General features: G+C 40.2%; 1 protein-coding gene across 1 annotated transcript in view; it reads left to right on the forward strand.

Moving 5' to 3' along the window:
• The window catches only part of LOC105568077 (nucleolysin TIAR-like), a 307843-nt gene extending 301561 nt beyond the window's left edge, over positions 1-6282 (forward strand). The window contains exon 4 of the mRNA XM_012023462.1: positions 6115-6282. Coding sequence (XP_011878852.1) covers positions 6115-6282 — 168 coding nt within the window. The remainder of the gene's footprint in view (positions 1-6114) is intronic.
• The last annotated feature ends 12288 nt before the right edge of the window (positions 6283-18570 follow it).

Here is an 18570-nt window from a genome sequence, read left to right on the forward strand (position 1 = left end):
ATATATATGTATACGCGTTTTTCGCGTAAAGGCCCTTGCACAACGCAGCGGCGCTGGACAATAGCGGCAAAAGTCGTCTTGTGCCTGTCGCCCAGCGTTGCGCAGGGGCTTTAATTCTTCCTGTTCGCGATATAAGAAAGTGCGCATCGCGTCTGATTAACGGGAGTTGCGTAAAACGCCGCGTAATCGTCATACTCCGATAATTCGTACGCGATCGCAATTAACTGTGTTTCCGCGAGTGAGTGGTGTCGTGTGAGTGCAACGTCGAAATCTGAGAGGAGGCGGAGGCCCTGGGAGGCGTCGGGCGATGGCGGAGCAACCACGAGGTAAATAATTTATTAATTGCTGTATTATTCGTTTCACGCGAGATTAATTACTCCCTGCCACTTTATTGGGTTAAACAATTATTTTCTCGAAACGCAAATCGATTTCGGCGGCGCTGCAATTTGCATTTGCCGGCTCCTCGTATTTCTTATCGAATAACCACGCCGCCGCGAGTGTGGGCTCTTTGCACAAATTGTACGCAAGCTGAAGCGAAAAGGCTTTATTACTCTACGAGTCAAATGTGATCGTGATGGAATTGGTAGAATAAATTATTAAGATCTACCTGCACAAATTTACAAGCACCAGCCACTGATCGGGATAACTCATAAATTGTGACTGAAGCTCACAGTATCGATTCTATACAATCAGCGTAATCAGTTAATAATGAACAAATTGAAATTCAAGCACTATTGAAATCATAACTGTTATTGCGGTCGCGCCGAAAGTGACGTTATAAATCAATTTTCTGCTTACTAACGTATCGATAATTAAACGAGAAATACTTATCCTAGCGCATTATTTTAACGACAAATCGCGATAATGCGGTCGATGTATTTTCAGTTAGTTAATTAACAATTAATCTAATACGCAGAATATCGACTTTTTTTTTCCGATTGGGCATTGCGGCATGCACATACTTATAGGCGCGAAAAGTGTCTCGGAGTATTTGATAGAAATAATATTAGAAGAATATTTAACTTTGCATATTTTTGCATTTTTCTTTCGCGCGATCTAGTTTATAATTCGACGGGCGTCGAGTCTTTTAACAAAATTTTCAAAAATGCAAATATCTTGTAAAGCAAAACACGTATTTGGCCAAAAACTGCGTGTACCATAAGTGGCCAATATTAATATTAAATCACATCATTTTTAATGAAATTTCACATCTAACAATTGTAATATATCGATCGCATTATATTTCTGGTTACAATTTTTGTTTATTTTGTTGTACTTGATATATAGTTTTTCCAAAAATACAGCGCCGTGTCATGTACATCTGCATTATCTAAATCGGAATAGGGTCAATTTGCGAAAAGTTATCTCCCTCGGAAAGAATGATTTACCGCGTTAAACTCTTTTACGAGAACTCTCTGGTTTTTTTTTCGCGCGGAATAGTTGTCACATGTGTTCGCGACGGTAAAAAGAATCAATTAGACCGGAGCTAGAAACGAGCGAGGCCAATGTACCCCGCGTATTCGAAAGTGCAGATATTTACAGCGTAACGAACGTAACAACGTAATTAACGATTGAACCGACACGGATTGTCACGGGGTTCACTGGCAGAGACCCCGTTCGCGAGTGTGCTTCTCGTACGCGCGGGAAGTAAACGAGTGTTCCGTAAATTTCTTACGATAGCATTTCCGTGACTTATTACCGCAGCAGGCGAGAAGCGTTAGCGGTGGCCGCGTCGACTAATGGCGCCATGTGGCTAGAAAATAAGAAGGCATAAGTATAAGAAAACGTTACAAATCCACCCCGCGGTATTGGACGCCGCATCGGCCATAACGTTAAACGACAATATAGGACCGGCGCCCTTCGTCATACGAAAGTCCGAAACGGCCTTACCCCATTAAATGTACTTATATAAGATACTGGCCGGTGGGCAGCGAACCGCGCATCAATCACGATAATAGGACAATAAATATCTGACCGACAGGCGACTGCCCCGGCTAAGATCAAAAGTGCAGTAGCTTGCAATTTCTGCCCGATTTCCTGCCGATATTCGCTCGCAATAACTCAACCTCCACATCTGTAATATGTAATCGCTCCCCTACCGTGGGTCTAAGCCTCGCATTAAAGTGTCACCCTGATCCACCCCCCCCCCCTTTCGTCCCTCGATGCCGAAGTGCGCGATACTCTGTGCAACAGTTCGATAGTTTGCAGGCAAGATTTGCCGCTTCCCAGCGTAGCATAGGCTGCGAAAGGCAAAACGGATCTCACACTTGGCCAACCAGAAAATTCCCCGATTTTGTTTACGCGATGGTACGAAGGCGATAAAGAATTCCGATTTTCCTCGTGTCACCTCCATTCGCGAATACGAGAATGTTTCTTCGGCAGATGATAGCAGCGCAGGGTCATTTGAAATTGCCGTGGGAATTAAATTAAGTAAACGTAAACGACGGAATGGTTAACCGCTACATTTTTCTTATCGAGTTACATTTTATTATCAATATCAGTGCGTCTTATTGTTGCTTAAATCAAAAGCACGAGAAATTTACTGTATTTCACGTACGTTTCTTATTAATTTACGTAGAGATGTTTAAACATTGATCGTACAATTGTTATCGTCAGACCAAAGCTTGGAACAGATTCTTGTTTTTTTTATGCGTCTACAAATACTTTAATAAAAATCAATGAATAATGTAAGGTCTAGGCATAGACGTAGGCGAGTAAATTCGCAAAATAGTGCAAAGACGCGAGGTTGCTTGATGGGACACGCGGTATCGATAGTCGTAATTTCACGCGGCAGTTAGAATACCGGGTCGACCTCGTTTCGCGAGCGGTTTATTCAAAACGGAAGTTTAGATATACACCTAGAGTAATACGAAAACGGCGTATCGGACGGAAACTTCACCCTTTAATATATAAATATAGCAGGAGGCAGGGCTCAGCATAAGGCGCGTGTGCATTAACTGTTGAAAACTACGACATGTAAACTTGCTTTCCTCCTCTATAAACCATAAAACAACGGGCTCTGGACCGGCAGACAACCTCGCAACCCGCTAACTATTAAAAGTTGCAAATTGCTGCAGACACACTGCGGGGCCCCGTGTATTCGTGTACTGGCCGTCTTGGGCACTCGCGCGCGCGCTCGTCCTATCCTAACTTACTTACTTACCAGACTTACTCGCTTCCTTACTTATATAGTCACTCGTTTACTTACTTATTCCCTGCTTCGTATTCCTTATCCTCTGCACTTTTCCGCGCCGCGGTTTTCCCCCGTTAACATTACTTGTTCTTGTCACACTTGTTCTTGTACGAGCGTGCACACATACACACTTTTGCCTCCGGAAACAACCAGTCTAGCAGAAATGCCGAGAAGTGTGATTAAACGTTGAGTTTAATCGAAATAACGAAATAGCAGATATTATTTCTTATCGCGCGTATCTCACTTCTTATTACATCGGTTAGAATTGGGCTGTGCGTGGTGCAAACTGCTATTCACCGCGATTGATTCTACAATTAACGAAGCTATCAGCCGGTTAGAGATAATTTATATTCGGGATTGCTACGTAATAGACAATAACGCAGATTATTTAACTTCTGTATACACACCAGTGTTCAATATACTATCCGGCAAACTATTTGCTACGGTTAGTTTACCGTTTAGTTGCGGCGTCCCAATGTCGCTTCCAAATATATTTTGTAAAATAGTTTACGATGCGCGGCTGGCTGGTAATCGTACAAAGCACCGCGTGAACGTAAATGCTTTATCAAGCGGGACGGAATATTTTGCCTCTGTTCGCACATTTCGCTATAATTCGGTTCAATTATCATTCGATTATATCGATTTTAGAGGTATGCATTTAGCATCGGCGTACAAATGCGGGTCCGCGAAATTACGAAAAATATGTCCGCGCGGAGACGCAAATCCCACGAACAGTTAAATCAAAAGCGTTACCACAATCGAATACTAATTTACATCAATTTCTTTCGCATATGTATTGTAAAATGCACGCGCGAACCCGTAATATAATAAAGAATTTTTCTTTCTACTTCACTTGACAACGGAATTTATAATAGAATTTCTTCGCTTTACTGCGCACCGATAGCTACAAATTGTTAATTCCGACTGTATCGCGTCAGCTACATAATGAAATGTTAAAACCGCTTTTAAAAATTACTGGCAGAAACTCAATAAATTTATCATACCATTAATCAACATATTCGCGTTTTCATGTTAAAATACATTTTTGATGCGATATATTTCGTGCACCGCAATTTTATGTAGGCAATTTTATTGTTATCCTTTTATTATCTCAGTTGAAAGCAGAGGAAAAAATACATTGGAAAAAATGTCGTACGTAGAGTTTCGCTGAATGTAATTCGATTTGAATAATAAAGGCGCGTAAAAACGAAAATTAACGGTCGATTGTATGGTCTTTATTAAAATAACGGTCTTAATTGCCGCGTCTTAAAACGCTTTTTTTTATCTCAGCCTATGCGCCAGTTTCATAAACTCTTATAATCCAGAAGAGTTAAATACCGTACCTGCCAGAGACTGCACGAACGATGCCGGTGGTTGACTATGCCGACGGCCAAGAAAATGAAAAGTAACGATTCAATATCAACGCCACGCGGCGTTGCGTGTAGCGAATTAACACGTACTGATACGGCTGGTGTGTCGTCCACGTTGGTGACACCATTCTTCCATTAACCCTGTCCACATTTTCTGCGTATCGTGCGCGTGACTTTTATTATCCGCGTACTTCGGCCATAACATTTTACTATTTCCTGCTTATATCATGCTCGTGAAATCTATCACACCATTAATTGCCAATAGGATTACGCAAGGGGGCGAGATCGCGTGACCGAAGGATGCATCGTAAATTGATTTTAGCTCCGATTAAAAATATATTTAAATACGAGAATACGTGGTTAAGAAGGAAATTGTTAGCGGATAAAAACAGCATATTCTAAAATAAAATTCATATTAATATCAAAATTTGTTGAAACGGGGAGGTAATGTGTCGATGAATTCAACACATGTTTTTATATCCAATTTTCCCAGAGGGCTTATTAATTGCCGATAATGTTTTATAAGGGGCGTCGGTAGTGCACACTCGCGCACTGCCTGTGAGAGAACAATACGTTGTCGATAAAATCGATGGATTTCTGTCATTCATAACGTACTCTCTGTTAAAGTGCCTTTCGACAAAGGAAGATATCAAATCAATAATGGCCGATACACACGTGTAATAGTTTAGTTACTGTCCCGAATTAACTTGGCTCTTTGCGAACGTTCCGTACGTTGAGAAATTCAATATAGCAAAACTTGTTCCACGGCTCGCTCGTGGTCCCGTCGCTTTTACGTACCTTCATTTTTTCCTGGGCCGCGATCGATTCCGCCGAAATGACTTTTACTATCTATCGAATATCTGCGACGCTACGAGCGGGTACACGGTGATGCATAAAGAATCCAGTTTACGGCGTCTGTTAGGACTCGACGATACCCGACACGTCCCATTTCCGCCACCCGACGTCTTCTCCAAAGTGAAACCACTTCCTCGCTGCCGGAATCTGCAGATCCGATTTAGAAGTAATGTGATCGATTCTCCTAAGTTTGTCTACGATATTTCGCTGGCGTCTAAACGTCAATAGCAATGCAGAATGTGGATTTATAAAAATAGTTTACGAGCGAGGGGAGAATGGCTAGTTTTCTAAGTTTCAATAAATTCCATTTAATACGACTTAATATTGTACTCATTATCGTCAACGAATAATTAGCTATCGACAGCTCTAACTTAAAAATTGAACATCTTTTTTATTAACACAATCAAACTTGTATGTTGAAAACATAATATTGAAAACATAATAATTTTCTATTTACTATGTCACATATGCATTAATTTTTTATGTCGAGTGTAATCTTTCGTAGAAAGAGTTATCTTTGTTTTATGAAAGTAAAAATTATATTTGTAACTGTATACCGACGTAATTGGAGGAAACAATTTGACGCGTCTAGTTTGTACGCAGTACACACCAATATTTTTTAAGCTCCCTGACAACTGTGTTTCTCTGCATTATCACGTAGAATTAAACACATTGTTTCTTTTTTAAATGTTTTAGGAGATGAAAGTTAACTGGGCGACGTCGCCGGGTAACCAACCAAAACAGGACACGAGCAGTGAGTATGCCCAGTTTTCAGATTTTCGTCTTTACGCGAAAAATATTTTTAGTGCCGTGCGTTTTGCCTTTGATCCTATACCTGCTCGACTTGTTGGACGCGCATACTAATTGGTCCGAGCAGAGAATTACTCTAAAAGAGAATTTTTTAAAGCTGTTTCATTCCAAAGTAAAATGTATTTTGGAGTGATTGCAACATATATTATGCAAAAATGTTAGGTGAAAATATTGTGCAAAAATGTTAGGAAATTTCTATTAAACAACACAATATAATATTCAATACGTAAAGCAGCGAAGAGGTTTGACCCAACATTTCCACATTAATCTATTATTTGTAATATTAATGAAATTTAGAAACATTAGTAAAATAATAATATCTCATTTGCGAAATTTGTACTAGAAATTTATTATTACATAATTGAAATTAAACGGCGTACTATAACTTATTTATCATTATTACAATATTAATGCAATATACTTTTGTGTGCATTCTCAATATATATTAACTATTAAAACACGTCTATGAAATATATTTATCATTAGTTAGTTTATTGTCCGTATAAAGATAGCTCATATAAATATAGCATATATAATTTTACGAATCAGTTATTTTTCAATGATTTTCAATAAAAGTATAATTTCCAGCTTTTTAACGATTAAGTATACAGACTGAAAGTTTAAAAGTACAAATATTAATTACAATAACTGTCATATATTCGATCATATTTTCAAAACTATAAAAAGACCTACTTTTTCATTATTATTTCAATATTTATTCTCTGCTTAAGTATCGATTTAAATACCAATTTTACAAAAAAAAAATGTTATATGTAAATTTTATATATAGGACGTTTTATATATCCGTACATAAAACCATTATACGTTCTTTTTTAATGATTATTCCACAAAGCCCATTATCGTAAAATAAAGATTAAATAAATTTACCGGCTGAAATAAAATAATTCAATACCAGTGACATAAAATTAATATTTTATTTAAAAAAGTATTTATCAATTATTAATAATATCATTTTACTTTGATTTCTCGTAACTATAATTACTCGTATGTTTAATCGAATAAAACATTGATCGAATGTTTAATGCTCACTAATGTTTGAGACTCTTATTGTCGTTGTGTACATTGACAATGTGAATCTCTCTGCAGAAATTTTAATGTACGGTAATACAATTTCGTAGAACAAATTCGAATCGTGTGTGAATACAAACTGCTTTCATTAAAAATGCTGTGCTTTTTTACTATTCATGACGACGTGTTGCAGTATTTTTACATAAAGTAATTAATCTTTTATAACATATTAATCAAGTTATAACATAATGCTTCAGTAATTAAAATAAAAATATGCTCATAAAAATATATAATCTATACTTGTATTTACACATAAAATCTAATAAAATCCGAGAATCGTTAACAATCCAACAAAAGCTATTACAGTTTCTGCATTCGATTCAACGCGTCGGAAATAAATTTCCCAGCATCTCGCGTTGTATAGTTTTCATCGTCCATGTCCCAGTTTTCTTATCGTTGAAAAAAGAAATTATTAGAACGTTATCTATAAAAACGCATAGAGAGCGAGCATGAATTAATCAATGCTGAAAATTAATTATTCATCGCGACCATGGACATTTTTAACTCTATTTGTCGACCGGACAAAGAGTGCTATAACATGTTTTACTTATTGTAATGTAAAACGAATTAAAAGTATTATCTAACATAAAAATCTTGAAAGCATCGTCGCGACACACATATTTTCTTGTAAGTTTCATCGCGGATTTTTAAGTGCGCAGTTATAATTTCGTCGTAATCATGCATAATTTATTATTTCAACGTTTGTAAACGTAGATAAAGCATAGGATATTCAGTGAAATGGGACTTGGTGTAATACAGTTCCATGTATTTCTAGAATAACTTCTACGCGTAAGGCTGTCCGGTACAGCGGTAGTTCGGGATTAAGCGTACGTCCCTTGTGATAATCTCTTTTGCTTCCTGTGTCTGGGATCCCCAGAGAATCAGCCATAAACCATGAAACCCGTCATAACTACTTTCTTCCCACGATCTCTGTATGCTCGTGCGCATAGGAAGGTTGATGTAAATGCAGATTATGTAATGCAAACTGGACGAATTAGGAAAGATTTTCGTTCTTTGTTTTTTTTTGCAAAAACACCATATTGTCTCCTACGCTCGCGGGACGTACATATTTGAGGGATAAAATTTATTGTTGCTTACAACAATGCGCGAACGATACGAATAATGAATGAAATTCACCGGCTACACCTCGAAATCTCCCGGCATCGACTTTCATGCGTGGACCGGGCAACCCGAAATAATTTAACAGGCACGCATGACGGCTAAATAAATATCACAGGAAGATTCCTCCCGCTATTCCGCGCTCGTTACACGTGTGAAAAGGTGCGCGGTCGCGTCTCTGTGGATGCGCCCCATTATATATGTACCGGCGGCGGTCGTACGCGTGTGCGTGCTTGAAATTCAGTGAGGGCGGCAGCAATATTTAACTCAGTCTGAAATTCCTCTTTTTATGGACTTGTAAAACCGTGACAGGCACATGGGACCCGATCCTGCTTCTCCTCCTCCCCCCCCCCCCCGTCCTTCGTCCCTGTCGTTTTGCCCGCCACCCCTTGTTGCTACCTGCATCCCCCTCGCTCTCGAGCCCGACTCACACCCGCTGACGCGGTTAGATAGCAGTCTCGTATCTCTCTCTTGTCGTCCTCTTTTCCATCGCCGGTCGACGGTCTGCTACCGCGCGCGTACCTACCTACGATCACCTTCTCCACTTCCCTTTTTCCTTCGGCGTCGCTATCCACCCGCGCGTACGTACCTACCGGAGCACTCTCCTCTCTCTCGAAGCACTATTTCTCCTCGGCGACAAATGCAAAACTAAAACGTATTCTTCTCTCCTCTATTCTCTCTGTAAATATGCCGGTATAGCTGCCAGCGTGGCCAGAGTTCTCCCTTCGCTTTTGTTTCCCGCCGCCTCTTCCACCCCGTCGCCGCGTCGCGTCGTCTCCCTTCGCCATCCTCTTCACGATCATATGTATACAGAGCATTCGGCGAATAGATACAGGGAGGTGTTATGCGGCTGCAACTGGAACGACGGGTTGTTTTACTTTTCCGCGAGAGATTGCCAGTAAACTCCACCGCCGATGCACCTGCGCGCGTCTTGTGGCCGCGACTCTTACGTCGCGCCTACATGTGGAAGTATGTTAATTCAAAGGACCGCGATGTATAAAATAGGAGAAAAATCTTTAATAGCAACTGTACTTGAATAAGTGTACTTGAACTAATAGCATTGTACTTGAAAATTTGCAACTACGTTATCACTTGTTACATCTCATGGTTCTTCTACTCGTTTACGTAGCTAAAACAATGCTGTGAGATTTTTTTCACAAAATTTGATTATTTTAATTTTTGGGATGCTAGACAAAAATTTCTTTTACTTCTAACGCACTTTTACGTCTGCGTTTCCCAAATTTCACATAGAACTAGAAAGCTATTTATACCGCAGAAGAGTTTGCAACTCATGATGTATCAAACTAAAATTTTGACGACTAGATTGAAGCACGTTTGATATCGAGAAAATCCAAATAATATTTTGCAGCCGGAGTGTCAGAGATAGCAGTTACTCGTGACGGATCGAAACTATACATGAATGTTTGCGGAATGTCTCTGCGCGATGGCAGGTTGTGTTAGTTTTAGGTCAGTACCAGCTGCTAGACTGTGACTTTAAGACCGGTCGTTTATGCGAGTGTCATAATACGCAGTCGTGGGATCTAACGCGACGTATATTCCGCAAAGATGAAAATATAGCGGCTGAAGATGGCCTGCATGGAAGCGTAACAAACGGCGATAGTACGAGCGGCGAATTGCGATAAAATATTTTGGACTTTCATGTCTTGCGATATATTTATCGCGGTACGCAGCCGTGCCTGTAAGTAAGCGGAGCTTCATAATTTTTACTTAAAACAAATAGCATCAGTTGTTTTTTTCCGCGGGCGTTAAGGAGTAAAGGATCTTCATACTTTTAAGGAAAAATTGTGAACTCTGGGTCGCTTACGTAGACGCTGCGATTTAACGACGTACGGGTAAATATGCATACGCGTTAATACATATATTCGCCGATGGGATATTTCGGCGTCGCTAAAATTAGCGATTCCCGAAACTTAAAGCGACAGCATTCGATGTGATTTGCATAATTGCAATTTGTGTAATTGCAATTTCAATTATCTCAATCGCTATGCAGATTTGCCTATAATCCCTTACAGTGATAGTGACCCCGATATTATAGATCAATTTCACTCGAACCCCTTTAATAGCGACATGCAATCTCCGCGCCCACATCGTTGTAGCTACAAATAGATACCGACCCGTCGCCAGACATAAAAGGAGGAAGTTCGGGAAAGAGGAAAATTCCTTGTTCCACTTTTCTTCTTTGATCGTCGACAGGAGAGGCACTTGGCGAAGACGCGGGGAAAGAGGAACGGGATAGAGGAGGCGGGGGGGGGGGAGGGAGAAGAATAAACAAAGGAAGAAAGATTGTAGAATCGTGGCCGAAAGCCTCGGATTGGGTTTAGCTAGCTGACTACGTAATCGCGCATCGTTTTTCCTGCATTATGAATTGCGTCAGGGGATAATCGCGCCAGTATTTACGAGGCTTTTCAACACAAAGGAGTTACACCTCGGGTACCACTTCTCTATTCCGTTTATCTGCTGCAAGAAGCGTTTACCGTTAAACCATAAGCCGCATGTCTTCGCCATTTACGCGCATTATTGCCGTTATTGCAAACTCTATTTCTCACGTCCTCCTTTCGCATGTCCATTCGCTCGCGCCTCAGTATTTCGCAATTCCACGGTGGCGTCACACCTCCTTCGCACCGAGGGCTGCGTTTCCGCCATTTGTATTTTACGGCCCGCAAATATAATGCATCGATTTTCCAACCTCGGCATAAATCTGATTCAGCCGCCGACTTATCGCTGCGCTAGTTGGATCGACAGATGACGAAAATACTCCTTAACGCACGGTCCGCGAGAACCGGGGGGGGGGGGGAGGGGGGTGGCCAATTTACTGAAAATTCACGTTTCACGATCGGTATCAATTAAACAACATATAGAACACGGCTAATGCGGGTCTAAGGCAAGATGTAGGTAGTCTCATACTTGTAATTTATAAAATTGTGAATTCATATACCGTTTCTTTCCACCCTTGTCCTGCGCGCCGGTTTCTTTCCGGACATAACGCAGTTTTCTCACGGGTGGAGTTATTATCGTCAGCAAATTCACATGTTCCAATCGATAAACGGTTACATTTTAAATATTACGTTTAGCATTTTTAGATGCTGCACATAGCACTCAATACCCCCCTTGCTCGTATTGTAAATTATTCTTGTTGCGAAAAATATTACCTGAGCCAGGATTCGTACCTGGCACCTCCCTCAATCCGTGACGGGCGTCTTAGCCAACTCATGAGGTATCAATTAAAACGAATCGCTGAGATTACTCATTTACATACGCGTTCTGCGAGCACAAGTATTCCAATGTACATACATCCGCGAGGAATCCATGTTTAACTGGCGACACGATGCAGATCAACGGACCGAGAAAATAGGATGAGCCGCGGGAGACAAGTGCATCATGCATTCTCTTTGTTCACGCTGTTGCATCAAAGCCCACATTCAAATACACTTGTACATACATGCGCACACATACGCACAAAATATACACGCGCCTCCGCGTGCCACCCCCGCCCATTCCGAACCTTGTGGTGTAACGACGCTTCGTGGTGCATCGTGTGGCGAAAGCCCTGCCGTTGGCATTTGTGGGCAGTTCACGGCCGATGGGAGAATCGGTAAACCACGTTGTGGTATCACATCGAGATCGAATCTTGCGCCGGCCTCATACATGAGTTAATAAGTACGAGGAATAGGTTCCGGTATCCCCGAAAACACAAAACCGAATAGACGATAAAGAGCCGATAGTAGCGGCTAGAAACGAAATATTCGAAACAACCATGTAAGATACATATCCGTGTTCTATTTTATTTGAGAAACTCCCGCAAATTATTGTGTTAGTAGAAATTGGCCAACTCGGATCAATGAGCGGCCAAAAAACCCGACATAGAAATATTCTAGTAGCATTAAAGGAAATCTCAAGGCAGCCAGTTATTATTTGTCTCTTTTAAAAAAAACATGTGAAAAGAAACGCACTGTTCTAATTTTTAATTGCAAATTACACTTGCAATCATACACTTATATTAATTGTACGCTTTCACATGTTATGTAATCTAGAAAATTATTAATCTATCAATTACAAACTGTAAATCTCAAAATTACAAAAGACATTTTCATGAAAATGATAATGAAATAATGTTGTAAAGTCTTGTGTCAACGTTGCGTTGCTTTTATCCAGTTGTTTTACATCCAGTTATATACACATTATATTCTGCTGATGGAAGGATGTAAGCATTAGAGGACACGTGCAAAAAGAAGCTGCTGTAAACTCATTTTATTAAATCTTCTCTTCACGAGACTATTTATTCATAACTCGCCGTCATAAAGCGCTAAATAATACCACCCTATATTAGATTTCCGCTCGGAGTAAAAGGGTTAATTAATGAAATACAAGAAACATGAAACTTCCATCATGATAAAAAAAATATGTACATACACGTGCATGTACATGCATCGTTCTCTGTGTAATACCGTCCAGATGCCAGCCAATGTTTACCGCACGGTGAAACGGAGTACTGTCGCTCTTTGTCGTAAAAGCGCAGACATTCGCATCCAACATACGCGCTGCTCGGTGTATAATCACAGATGCACGGAAAGCTTACCGCGTTCCGCACGTTTGGATGTAATTACCGGGATGCAAAAACAAACACGAGAAATTATTATATTTCGCTTCCGGGCGACTGCGTCCCGAAAACAATCAGATCCCGCTTGCAATTTCTAGTCCGCGGCCATTACAAAGGAAGTTCGAGCGAGAAAAATTTGTTATTTTTACGCCCTCGCCTGGGCTTTAAGGATTATTTTCACGTACGCCCATCGGCGTTTCGTTGATGGAAGGATACGCGTTTTAATCAAGTTAATGCAGCCACGCGCCCTGCCCCAACCCTTCACTTCGCACTGCCGCCCGTACGTATCAACCTGCACGTGTACCGTAGGATGACTTTTATGCGAGGTACACACTTTGGAAACGGTGCCACCGTGTGCCAACCGGAAGTTCCAACTATCGCTCGCTTTCTACGAGCGCGTTTCTCGCAGATTGGTTCGAAGAAAAGTGTTGGGCCAATTTTGAAGTCACTTTTTCAGCGCCGGCGAACGTGGCGGGGCCATCCCGTCGCGCTTTTGATGTCAAAAAAAAAAGCGCGCGCACACAACGTCCGCGCGTTGCGCGTATTTCAACAAATATTATCAGACGTAAAGGGTGACGCGCGCTGCGCGACCCGAACGTTTGTCACGATGTGTAATCCGAATTTCGGCCAAATCGCTTACTCGTACGCGATGACAGCCGGACGATAAATCTCTGGCCGTGACGCATGTTCTCGACGGTAAAGATGTGATAATGTATGAAGGACCATCTTTCTTGATTTCGACGAAATACTGGCATTACTCTGCAAAATATTTGTTTTACGTAACGTAATATATGGATGATTGACGCGCGTTGCTCACCAAAACACAGCTATAACCAATGATTTTGACGTTGCGCAATACTATTGTGGATCTGCATCACATTTCTATCGCGTTATTGTTGGCGTGATTTTTCGCCCAATGATGAATTAAAGGCTTTGAGGAAAAGTCAACACGCGATTTTAAAAAAATGTACTTTTTGAACGCCGCTTATAAAAAAGAATTATGCGTAAACGTGCTAAAACAATAGCCAGGTACAGAATACAACGAACGTGAAGTGTCAATAACTCGCCATCGTTAAAAGCACGCGCCACATTGGGAACAACCGATTCGTTTGAATTTCGCGTAGTTTTCAAAACGTCAATGGATAGTATAAAAAAAGAGATTGCGTAACGTATTTGTGGTTGTTACGTGCCTTTCACGCACAGCGATACGGGAATCGGCCTTTTCGCTTGGCATAAAGCCGGACATTATTTCCCGCGAGGAGCGCGCGACGGTTTGAACGGGCGAAAATAGACGCGCGCGCAAGGCTCGTCCAGCGACCGGACATTACTATGCTAAGAGTTCCCATAGGAGAGTAATAAGGGTTGTCGTTCGCCATTGTTTCGCGACCACGCACGATCGCCGGACAACAGCGCAATATTCGATAGTGAGAATCACTGCAGTCCCCTGTGTACGATAATTCAAGCACCGTGAATAAGGTGGCCCCCCCCACTCCGCTCGAATGTACCGTCATTTATGCTACACAACCGCCGTTTTCACCGCGACCCTTTCTATGCGCGCCGCAGAGGAAGATATGTCTTACACACAATCCACAATTTAGCACTCTATCCTTCCATAGTACTCGCTAAATATACTACAAATTAGAATCGGCCAATGGAAACGCGCGCTGCGCCCGCACGAATAATCTCTTGCTCCGCAGCTTATTCATTATTTTATTACTTCATTTTTTATTTTGCAATTTTTTAATTTGCATGCGCGCACACATCGACAGGCGTGCGTACTTATAATAAATTTCGATACAAAAGACAGTTGTGAATTCGCAAAGACACGACAACTTTTTACATAAATACACGTAAATATATTACATATATTTACGTTCATTGTAGCCTTATGAATCGGTAATTGTCCTCTCTGGATCACGATTTATCACGACACACGTGTGTGCGCGATTAATTAAACGTGTTAAATGAACGCGAGCGATAATATGCGAGACTATCGACCTGATCTTAAATTAACGACAAGTGAGGGGGCCAAAAGGCACGTAAGCTTTATTGAGAGAAACTGCGAAGCAATTTACGGGGAAGGTGTTCGCGCGTAAGAGCACGGCGATCACAATGTGAAATACGGCGCTAACGAAGAAATGAATCACGTCGGTGTATATCTACCCTACCAGATAGCCTGGCAAATAATTTTAAAATGCAAAATTCACCTAGGGAAGTCTTATCCGCGCAGGAGGGAAAATTATTTCGTCGTGACACATGCCGGGGGGTAAAAACAGAAAGGGAGAGGGGACGAGGGTAAAGAGTCTGTGAACGATATGAAAAACAGAGTTTATGGACGGTTATAAAGATTACGTCGCGAAGAGAGCCCTGTCGTGCATATATGCGCCTGCTTTTTCTTGGACATTCTCTTAAAACCCCGCGTCTTTTTGCGGCCGCAACGATCGGTGTAACATCTGGAATGCACTAAGAAGTTGACAGGCACCTCAATTGTCAGTGTTACATATACATATATGTATATTAATACACCATATCAGTTACTTACGTAAGGCTACACAGTTAATTATAATGAGCCGCACAAAACTCGACGCCAGATTCTTGCAATTCATATACACCCCTTACGGAAAAAAAAACACTCAAGTTTTGAGTTAACACTCGATTGTCCGAATTTACTCTCAAATTCGGTACAACTAATGTACGATAACGTACATTTAATTAAGAATTCCTTACTGATTCCTTACGGAAAAAATACTCAAGTTTTGAGTGTTAACACTCGATTGTCCGAATTTGAGAGTAAATTAAGATTATTAAGATTAAGAAATTGTCGGAATTTACTCTCAAATTCGGACAATCGAGCGTTAACACTCAAAACTTGAGTGTTTTTTTTTCCGTAAGAAATCAGTAAGGCATTCTTAATTAAATAAAAATGCAACTAATGTAACGTTATCTGCTCATTACGGTAGAAATATTTAATAACCCGTACATGAGGAACGAATGGTTATTCTCGAGTAAAAAGCTTCGCGCTGCATGGAAATGAGCGGAAATTTCCAGATATGTCATGATTGCGAGAAACATTCCTCGTGGTATTCTGATATGTGAGTTGCGATATGTAAAGTTAAAGAAACGATAATCTTTTTTTTTCGCTATGAATATGAATTGCACAATATGCATATACACCCAATATATAACGAAAAGCTTAATTACTATCGCAACTTTGCTCGCGACAGTCCACCCAAAGAAAAAGTTGTATATCATTTTAACCAGCAAGTTTGTGGAAGAAAAACGAAGTTCCGTGTACAACTAATGATGATATACAACAACATGAGCTAGGTCGTACCATACTTTGCAAAAATACAATACTATACCGAAAGTGCGCAATGTACGATGCCGTTATTATAGTCTTATATAAAACCTATAAGTTGAGTTACTCTAAGATACGATCAAATTACGCCGGATAACCTTGAGTAAAAATGCTCCTATATAACAGTAATGCGTAAGTTCATAAATTTCACTTTCAAATCAGGAAATTGCAGGTCTGCTTTTGCGAAATTAGTTCTGCTGGCATAAACTAGTTTTATCTTATATGAATTAATATTAATATTTTTCATTGTCCTACGGGCAAGATACGCAACAACCAGATTTTTTAAGTTTCAATAATAACGAAAGCCATTCACTTGATAGAATTTTAATATTAATCGCTAGATAATTCGGTTAATTATGTTCCTAAAACTCTAAAAGCAGATGCGCGCGATTTTTAATTGCGATATTCTGATTTCTCAAAATTGCTGCGGGCAGCAATCGAAATGCCAATTGCTCATTCGGAAACGGCCAAACTGATGATATAAATTCGTACGCCGTATGCATGGTTAACAAAAACCACGTAGATGTTTTAAATAAACCACCACCGGCCACGCCACAAGCTAGTCCATGTTCCCGTGACTATTTCCCGAAGTGAACCTGTGGATTAGCGAAATATGACCGCTTTAGGGGGAAGTGATGGGAAAAAATTTGCCAGAAATTTGCATCGAACTCAACTCGGTAAAAATGCAAATTTCATCGAGCATCGAACGTGACTCGTATCGAAAAGCGGTGAAAAGAAAAAACAATAAACGTATCTTTTGAAAATATCGACGAATATGTTTGTATGCTGTATTTGGTAAACAGTAACGACTTTTGTTATGTTGTTCCAATAGAAAATAAATCGTGATTATGTGATAATACGGAATCTATAATGTTGTTTAGGAATTATTGATTATATTCGTCAAAATATAAAAAAAAACATTAGAATTCTTTACATTTTAACAAGATATGAAAAAAGGTACAAATAAAAGAGAATTAAATTGAATTAGTAATCACTGAAACGCTTTATTCATTCCAAAATTATTTATTATAACATATAATAAGAACTTTTTTCATCGGATATTATTTGAAACATTTGAAAATTTTATTTTCTTCTCTCTTTCTTTGTACGATATTGTTTAAAAATTCTTTTCACTTACAAAAACTACAACCTATAGTTTACGTAACTGCTCACGAGAAGTATAAACATTACGTAGATAGTTCTAATTACCCGTGTAAATTGTTTGTTAATTATTACTAGACAGTTAAAAATATTGACGAAGAATTAGGGAAAACGGCACATATCTAGTTAAATCCTAAATTTAACAGATTATGCACGCTTGTGAACTTACCTACCATTAGGTGCAATAAATTATCATTATGGCAACCACGTACCCTGATAGTTCATACTCGTAAATTTCTGTGCTTAAGAGGCACTTTAAAACGCAATTCGTTTGATTACTCCTTTACTCGGCCGATTCGGTAAATCTCACATATGGTAATTAAGTGCCTCCGTCATTAAAAACTCGTGCGCTAATCGATAACTACGTGCCAGTCAGCGCATGTACGTGCGATGGGCAGATATTAAGTACATACGCACGGTATATAGTTGCTACTAGAGTACGATTAAACCTTCATAATTCACTGAATTATTTCCTTTTTCTGGATAGCGTAATATTTAGTGCTTCTACAATACGCGCCGATAGATGATTTTCGGCGACTTCGAATTGATTTTGAAATATCGATTGCTGAAGAAAACCAGTTGAAAAGTCGAAATTTAAATCTAGTAATTTCAGATAATAACGTTCGCTTTCTTCGTGGTAGACTTAGTTGAACGCAAACCGCTTGTGTAACAAATTGAGTGACATTTTTATTTTCTCCTGCGTTCCTTCTCAAACGTATCTGACCAGCTACTCGTATTATATGTTCGGAAGATAATAAAGAACGGTTTTTCGTTACGATATATATAATGTATATAAGACGATATTCGAGAGCACAGCTCAACTGAATGCACTCCCTAGTGTGCGATACCGAGCCGCCTCTCTCGCGACGATGCAGTGGTCGTCCTTCCTCAGTCTCCGGACGCGAATAGCCTTACGGCGGGATATTACGTACGTGGGGTGGCTGGGAGGAAGCCCTTTTCGCAAAAAGTGCTGCGTCGGGTGGGTAACCGAACGCCG

This window comes from Vollenhovia emeryi, unplaced genomic scaffold, assembly GCF_000949405.1.
Source record: "Vollenhovia emeryi isolate VEMERY1.0 unplaced genomic scaffold, V.emery_V1.0 DF939132.1, whole genome shotgun sequence".
Taxonomy (NCBI): Eukaryota; Metazoa; Arthropoda; class Insecta; order Hymenoptera; family Formicidae; genus Vollenhovia; species Vollenhovia emeryi.